The sequence below is a fragment of the Grammomys surdaster genome, unplaced genomic scaffold (assembly GCF_004785775.1).
Source record: "Grammomys surdaster isolate TR1022 unplaced genomic scaffold, NIH_TR_1.0 125896, whole genome shotgun sequence".
Lineage (NCBI taxonomy): Eukaryota > Metazoa > Chordata > Mammalia > Rodentia > Muridae > Grammomys > Grammomys surdaster.
Genome location: NW_021620720.1, coordinates 2028099 through 2037194, shown reverse-complemented (window position 1 = coordinate 2037194; position 9096 = coordinate 2028099). Strand labels below are relative to the sequence as shown.

The 9096-nt window shown below is 41.5% G+C and overlaps 1 protein-coding gene across 2 annotated transcripts in view; it reads right to left on the bottom strand.

Annotated features, from left to right (window-relative positions):
- Positions 1-9096, bottom strand: part of Dennd4a (DENN domain containing 4A) — a 103006-nt gene that overhangs the window by 19814 nt on the left and 74096 nt on the right. For both annotated transcript variants that reach the window (XM_028752334.1, XM_028752335.1), the window contains 3 exons: positions 7308-7424; positions 6145-6276; positions 3776-4872 (listed from right to left, as the gene is read on the bottom strand). In XM_028752334.1, coding sequence (XP_028608167.1) covers positions 3776-4872; positions 6145-6276; positions 7308-7424 — 1346 coding nt within the window. The remainder of the gene's footprint in view (positions 1-3775; positions 4873-6144; positions 6277-7307; positions 7425-9096) is intronic.

Genomic DNA, 9096 nt, shown 5'->3' with positions numbered 1-9096 from the left:
CACCACCACCACCACCACCACCACCACCACCACCACCACCACCACCACCACCATCACCACCACCACCACCTCACTTTGGCTATTGTGAGTGCTGGCTTTGTGTAGCATGAATATTGTAATAATATTTTGGGGACTATGGATGCTTTAGTTTTAAGCCAATGTTAAATCATATTTGGGTTGTGTTTTTGTGTTTTGTTCTTTGTAGGTCGAGTTTTAACTCAGTCTTCTCTGTCAGTCTCCATCTAGCTCTAATGTGTGTAAATGAAGGATTATGCTGAGACTTAAATAGGATTCCCTTCAGACTCTTAGCCCACAGAAGCCTCTTTCCTGATTCTTTTGTACATAAGATATGGGTTCTCCTGTGACTTTAGTTTTTAGAGCTATGATGGCCCACTGTGACTGCCCTTGGGGGCAAGGAGGACATTGAAGAGAGAACAGGAAACTCATCTCCGTGGGGGTCCTTCCTTGAACTTCATCAGTTCTTTCTTTGCAGGATTTTTAATTGTTTATATATATGTTCTAGAGTTTATAGTAAATAGATGTAGGGCGGTATTAAGTGGTCTTATGCTATCACAGTGGATCCAAACTATCACCTGAAGCTTTTAAACTTTTTTTTTTTTTTTTTTGCTGCACACAAGGATGAGTGCATGTAGAGGGAGAGGACAACCTTGAGAACTGTCCCAGGCGCCAGGACCTCACAAATTTAAATATGTATGATATGTACACAAGTGCAGGTGCCCCAAGAGGCCAGAGAGCCAGATCTGCCTGAAGCCATGAGCCTCCTGATGTGGGGGTTTACCTATTTTTGTTGTTGTATTTGTTTTAAGACTGAGTCCTTGTGCTGTTTGGTTTTGTTCCGTTTTGTCCCCCTACTTCACCCCTAACCTGACACAAACTAGAGTTATCTGGGAAGAGGGACCTCAATTTTAAAAATGCCCCCAATCAGACTAGCCTGTAGGCAAATCTATGGGCAATAACGTTGGAGTGCTGTGGGTGATGCCAGCCCTGGGCAGGCAGTCCTGAGCGGTGAGAGAGCGCAGGATGGGCGACTCACAGGAGCCAGCCAGTGAGAAGAAGTGTTCCTCCACATTTCTGCCTCTCCTTTTGTTCTGGAGTTCTTGTCCGGACTTCCCTCAAAGGTGGACTGTAATTGGAACATGTAAGCCAAATACACTCTTTCTTCTCTAAAACTGCTTTTGCTCATGGTCTTTATAACAACAACAGATAGCAAACTGAAAGTCTTACTTATTTGGAAGTCAGTACATAGGCTAGGCTAGCTGGCCAGGCCCCAGGAATCTGGCTGTTTCATTCTTTTCTGACCCCAGCACTTGGATTACAAGTGTGCCACTATAGCTGGTTGTTTCTAATGTGAGTTTTAGGGGTCAGACTCAGGTCCTTGTAATTGTAAGGCAAGTACTTTACCAATTTAGATAGCTACGTATCCCAGCACCTTTTCTGTGTTTTAAACTTGTTTCTATCTCCGATTCAGTACAGATATTTTCAAGTGGCATCTCTAATCTTTCCATTTGTTTTATTTGCTATCAAATTTTTCTATTGCATTCTCAGTATATTTTTAAGTTTTATGGCTTACACTCATTGCTTTATTTTCCTCCAAAAGATTCTCATTACCTTGTGAGATTCTCCATTTGTATAATTTCTGTTTCTTTTCCTTTATTTCCTTGAATATCTGAAAATTACCTAAAGGTCCCTTGCTAATACAAATATCTGGATCATTTGGGGTTCTGTTCCCATTACTTACTTCTGATAAGGAGCCCAGGGATTTTATTCCTTCAAGAAGAGTATATTCTTTCTTGTGCTAAATAAAAACTGTTACTGTAATTTAATCACAGATTGAGCCAAATTCATTCTAGGTTTTACAGTCTGCCCAGGGGTTGCCAATACTCCTAAAATACAGATTTTCTGGGAGGGGAGTGGAGTAGAACTGGGGATTGAATTTAGGCCTCGTGTATGCTACTGCAGAGCTCGGCCACTAAATTTACTCCTTAGCCCTGAGCACATGCCTCTCAGGGTTCAGGGACCTGTTGGACAGAGCTCCTCCCTTTTGGCAACTCACAGATGCTAGCTAGAGCTAGCTCTTCTCACCACGGTACTCCTAATTGTTATTTTTCAGAGGCTTTCTGCTGACCTTTCTCACTATGCAGTACTGCCCTCGCCAACCCTGCCTAAGGGAATCAATCCCACACTGTCTTTAGAACCAGCCATCACTTTCCCTGAAGGAGATGCCAGGCAAGCCAATGCTGATATTTCTCCAACGCCTACCAATTGTTGTCTCTAGATGTAACTAGACACAAGTCTAAGCAGGTTCCTAGAAGTGAGATTTAAAGTACAGTCCATAAGGAGGTGAGCTATACCACTAAAGACGTCATTCATTCAAGCAGAAGTCTAGGGAGTGTGTGGGAATGGATTTTATGGATGTGGGATAATGGAAAGAACCTAAAAACAGGATTAGGTTGGGTTTACCAGTATGGACCCATTGAACAGAGACTCTAGATTTTGTAAGAAAGTTTGAACAGTTAAAACAGGTGCTCAGAGTTTGACTGGTTGGCGAAAGTACTTGTCAAAAGATGGCCTGCTGAGAAGGAACTGGGATGCCTGATATCCCTTAGTTTAGTGCTGATGAAGGGATTTTGAGGCTGAGTAAAACTGGAATGCTGGAATGGACTTGCTGGTTAAAACCTAATACACCATGATGGAAAGGCCCAGAAGACATGTCTTTCTCTAATACTGTAAGATACAAAACACTGAGAGGGGAACACATGAAGAACTTTGTCAGATGTTATGGTGAGTGGTGTGGCCACTCCACTGGACAGATGAAACATACCAGGGCTAACTGGAGCCTGAGGAGCATGGTGAGTGGCAGCACTGGCTTTCCAAAGGCCACGTGACAAACCTTCTGTACCTGAAGCCCTCAACGTTTATGTCTTGTTTCCCCTCCCCCTTTCATTCCTCTCCTCTCAAAGATGGCAAACTTAATGTTCTATGCTCACAATTAGTGGAAATGCCTTCTGAGGAAAAAGACTATTGAATTAGTTCCTTTGTGTAATTTCTTGCCTTTCTGTTTCCTAACTGTGACAGTTCTCTTATGATTATAAACACATACTTTCTATACTTCCTCTACATTTTTGTTCTTGGGAGAAATACAAGTCTGTCACAAGATACTTCAACCTACCCAGGAGGAGACAGCATACTCCTGGTTAGTAATGGTTGGAGACATACTGGACACCGACAAAAATGTATATTCTAAAGAGAATACTGAAATTAAGAACATTTACTGCTCTTGCAGAGGACCTGCGTTTGGTTCCCAGCACCCACATGGCAGCTCACAACTGTCTGTAACTATAGTTTCTAGGAATCCTACACCCTCTTCTGGCCTCTGAAGACATTTGCACACAGTCGGTTCACATGAACTCATATAGGCACACTCATACATGCATGCATGTCAATTAAAAAAAAATCTTGAAAGGTTGGAGAGATGGCTCAGCAGTTAAGAGCACTGACTCCTCCTCCAGAGGGCTTAGGTTCAATTCCCAGCAACCACACAGTGGCTCACAACCACCTGTAATGGGATTTGATGCCCTCTTCTGGCACATATACAAAATAAATAAATCTTAAAAAAATCTTTAAAAACCCTCATTGACATTTATGAGCTGTATGTAAGTAGAGTGGTTATGACAGACGTGCTCACAAGTAAGCTGTAAGTAGTAGTGGTAGAGGCAGCTTGGAAAAGAAAAGCAGCAAATGCCGACAAACCTACCTTTGACGACGTGGTGTACATGGTGAACCTTGAGTACCACTTGCTTGCCTTCTCTGCAACTCCTTTCCCAGCAGTGAACACACTGTGCCTCAGAACATCAAGTTTAGGCACCAGCAGTGTATCCAGGTTAAATGAAGGTGACGAGTGGGCTAGTGTCTCTTGAGACCCTTCCCTGAATGGACAAGTGGGTGAGAAGGCTGGTGAGGACCACAGTCTATCCCTTGGTCTCTCCTCACTCTTGGTGTAACTTTTGGATTTCGTAAGTCTCGCTGGCCTAGGAGAATTGGGAGGCAGGCTTGATCTTCTGCAGGCCTTGACCAATGTTGGACTTTTCTTATTGGCTAACTTATCATCACATGCTCGCTGTAAATCAATGCTTGGGGTACGGCTTGTCAACGGACTGCTCATGTTATTCATGTACATCTCAATTTCCTCAGCTAAGTTGCGCCTGGCAGACGGTGTTGAGACGCTCTTGTTCTCATCTTCCTCCTCTTCCTCGTCCACTTTCTGCTGCTGCTCAGTCTCAGCAACCAGAAGTGAGAGAGGATCAAATCCTGTTACAACATCTGTTTTTTCAGAAGGTTTTACTGAAAAGCTGCTGTTCATACGCTGAAGCCTCTTGGGATTCTGTGCAGTGACACATCCCACTTTTGATCCATCTGTTTCAGTGTCTAAATCTTCTAAGTCAAAGATAACAGGAGACTCCACTTTGTCCAAGCAGTTAGAGCCATCGAAAGGTGTGTCATCGTCACTAGACTCCTTCTCTAGGCTGTCTCTCTTGGATCTCACCGGTGGTTTTCCAATATCAAGACTATTTGGTCTTGTGCTTTTTGCAATAACATTTGAAAGAATTTTTGCATCAGCTCCTAATTTTTCCACCATATCTCCAGGGTTTGTTTCCTGGTTAATTCGGTTCAGCATAAATCCCATCAGTACCCCACCACTAAGATTACGGTTCCTATTTCCCCACGGCATTTGCTGCTGCAAATGAGATTCATCGTCACTTTTATGCCTTTTCCTAAAGCGTCTGCTTGGCATGTTCTGTGCTTCATTCGTGTCCTCAGGAGATGGCATTAAGAGCAGCTCAGGTGTTCTTTCTGGAAAACAAGAAATGTGCTTTCAGCTACAAAAATGTACTCTGCAAATATGTCATCTTAAATATTTAAAATCCTAGTAATGTGAATGAAAACAGCAGGTGCCACCGGCTGCCCGGAACTCGACAGGTCCCATTTCAGTCAGTTACGGCTATTGTTGCTATAAACATTCTGACACTCAGAGCAGATAAAACAGACATGCAGAGGGAGAAACTATTTAGGCAAAGTTATACAGTTTTTAAGTAACAGGACTCAGACTCAAATTCAAATTTGTCTAATGAGAAAGGCCATTAGAATATACTGCTTATAAAAGAAAAACTTACCAGTTAAGATTTACTTTTTAACAGTAATAAATTTATACTAAATTAAGTAACAGCTGTACAACTGTGACTATGCTAGATGAAGCTGAGAGTCTGAGCCATCCCCTTTTGCAATGGAAAGCACGCCCCAATACCAAGTCAAACCAGTGGTAACTATATCAATTCTATACACATGCAAAAATTATTTTTAAATCTTCAAATATTTTTGACCATATATGTAGATTAAGTAACTTTACCTTTGTTTTAATATAGAAATTTTTGTATTGTAATATGACATTATTTTCTTAAAAGAAAAATATTGATTGTTCCCCCCCCCCTTTGGGAGATACTATCTCACTAAGTAGCCTGGGCTGCCTGAAGCATGCTAAGTAGACTAGGGGGACCAGGAACTTACAGAGATTCACTGCCTTTGCCTCCCAAGTGCTGGGATTTTGGCCAGGGGTATCAGTTTCTTAAACTATCTGAAGGACTATTTAGGTTGACTTTGAATAAACAGGAGCTACACCAGACTAAAAAAGCACATGGTTCATTTAAAACTCCGCTAGGTATATGGTCAGATCCACCCTTCCCCTCCCCCCCCTTTTTTTTTTGCACACTTTCCCTTCTGAAAGTCCTAACAGTCCAAACTCAAAGGGCAGCAACCAGGCTGCGGGTGTGCCCTTATTATAATAAAACAAGGTGTGCCTGGTTATAATGAAAGCTTGAGCAAATATATCATAAAACACAAACCCCAAGCTCCCAAGTTTTACTAGGAGAGAGCACACAAATTCTAATAGATAATTCGAGTGCATTAAGATATTTACAAAATAAATATTCACTGGGACTGGTAGCATGGGTAAGGATATCTGCCACCAAATATAAAATACAATCTAATTTTAAAACATTTAAAAATACATACTTAGTAGACACAGATACAATTCATTCTGCATATGCAGATGTATACCATTCAGCTTACCCTCACAGTCTCCAGATGCCTGATCTGCACTGCCGTTACTTGGACCATTGAGGCGAACTATAGTGGAAGAACTTTGGTAACTGAGAGTAGGAAGGCAATCAGCACTTCCTTTTGTACTCTCATTCTCTGACACTATAAAGGCAAAAGTAAAAATGTTAACAAAATTAAACTTATGTTTGTTGCAGGATGTATAAAGTCTTACATATTTCAAAATAAAAATTGGTGATAAGAGTATACTAACTGCTTCTCTACACACTTGTCAACCACAAATAATTCACTGCACTTAAAGGTCATCACGTGTGGATCAAATTACTAAGAGCTGGTTATACATAAGGCTCATACAGAATTTTATATTTTCTCTTTGGTTGTAAGAGACACATTTTGGAGTGGGAAGAAAAGGGGAAATATAAATCATAATTCACCAACAAACTTTAAATGAAGGTATTGTGCTGGCTAGTTTTATGTCAACTTGACACAAGCTGGAGTCATCAGGGAGGAGGGACCCTCACCTGCAGAAAGTGCCTTTATAAGATCTAGCTGCAGGGAAGCATGTAGGGCATTTTCTTAATTAGTGATTGATGGGAGAGGGCCCAGCCCATTGTATGTGGGGCCAGCCTTAGTCATGGGATCTATAAGAAACCAGCCAGAGAAGCCATGGGGAGCAGGCCAGTAAGCAGCACCCCTCCATGGTCTCTGGAGGCATCAGTCTGCCTCCAGAGTCCTGCCCTGTGTGTTTGTTCCTGCCTTGGCTTCCCTCAGTGGACTGTGACTTGAGGTATGGAAGCCAAATAAAACCCCTTCCTACCCAAGTTGCTTTTGTCCATGGTGTCTTATCACAGCAATAGGCCTAACTAAGACAAGTAGTAGTGAGCTTCAGAAAAAGAGCTCTGTTCTAAAAAGACAAAAAATAGACACTTCTAGTGTGAGTATTTTCACATGAGTCACACAGCATGTTTCACCGCTGAGCAGTCAGTCAGTCACGCTTGCTACACGATGCTTTTGGGTGGGAGTACTAGGTAGTGACGAGGGTCAGCGAGAAGGAAGGTAGTTATGACAGGAAGACCAAAGGTTAAAGTAGGACTTTTACACTTAAAGTTATTTGTATTTTCTATGCCTGGAAGTTCACAAGCTTACATAAAATCAGTGTAACGATCAATACCTACAGGAACTAGAATCACTCCCTTTTTTATCCTTTTCCCCTTGAATGTCTTCAGCAGATGTACCCTCTCTTCTAACATCGTCCTTAGATAATGAATTATATCCAAGATCAGACCGGCCACCTGAGCAAAAACAGAAACAAATACTATGCTGCTTACCATAAACTTTTATTGAGATTATTTCTTAGACAAATTTAACGACCAGACAGAGGCTGGTCAACTGCAAGAATCCCTAGGCCAACACGACACCCTGCTGAAGGACTAAGGTGTGGACTGTGACAGGACACCATCCAGGTGAGTGGTGACATTCCTGGGATGGAGCTCGGATTAACGAGCTGGCTCAACAATCCCCACAACACCTGTCACAAACTTCCTTAGTGGAACGAGCTAGAATGAGGTGGCACACACTAGTATTTAGATTTTCTATGGACTTCAGGATAATCTCCAGTCAAAATCATTATTTTGTTGGTTGCCCAGCACCTCCACTAAGGTATGAAAGGGAAATTTTCTAGGTAATTTCCTTTTGGTTCCACATTGCAAGTAAACATTCACATTACTCTGTGGGCACCAAAATCAGACAAGCTAGACATTCTTCACTCAAGTCCATCATCCTTCTAGGTCAAAGTCTGTGTTGTTCTTTTAAATCTAGGATCTCCCATATCCCTGACTGGCCTGGAATTCTCCGTAGACCAGGCTGGTCTTGAAGAGATCCACCTCCTCTGCCTCCCGAGTGCTGGGATTAAGGTGTGGACTACCATGTCTGGCCTGAGTTCTAACTAAGCACTCTTCATATTTTAGAATGTTCTGTTTTGTCTTTTTTAAAAGTTTCTGCCCATTGGGAGCTCATGCCTATAATATCCTAAAAGTCATGTGTATTTTTAAATAATGAAAAGTCAAAATTCCACAAGTAATTTAGTGGCTTTAATACTAATGCTTTCGTGCTTGTGTAAAATCACTTATTTGTATTGTGTGTGTGTGTACTGTATGTGTGTGTATTGTGTGTGTGTGTGGACATGTTTATGGACCTCCAGATAAGTGGGGGTCAGAGGGCAACTTGCAAGAGTGGGTCCTCTCTTTCCTTGTAGGTGCTGGGGATGGAAGTCAGGTCACTGGGTGTGGCAAGAAGTACCTTTAACTCACAGCACCATAGTGCCTGCCCTTACGTACCAGTCCTGTATTTTAATGAAGGTAATGTCATAGTCACTGCAATGACTTTTACGTTTAAGTTGAAACTTTTCTCTAAAAAAAAGTTTTAATTAAAGTTTTAATTTAAAAGCTGCAAAAATTAACATTTTGAGAAAGCTCTTGGCAGTGCTCTTTACCTATTTTCTCCTAACCATACCCTACACAACACAGCACAATGTTAAAATCAGGGAATTGACACTGGTGTAACACTCATAACTCAGACACATAGATAGGATTTCTTAAGAAGAAAGTCTGTCCAAGAAAACAACATGGCAAAGGGCTGGAAGTACAGCTTACTGGTAGAGCCTTTGCCCAGCAGGTACAAATTTGATCCCCTGCCCTAAAATTGGTACCCGTAAATGGTGAAGAGATTTGTGGCTACCTAGAGTTAACTGTGTCATCATGAACTAAATACTTGAATTAAGTACCCTGTAACCTCTCCAAAAAATAATGAAGAAAGCCACATGTAGCAATTAAATTTAACATCAAGTGCCTAATAGGAAATCAAAAGTGACAGTTAAACATGTCATTGAAAACACAGTAAAAACAGACTAGCAAGTAGTTTTAAAATGTGCTATAATAAATGTATATAGGAGTACACACAAACTTG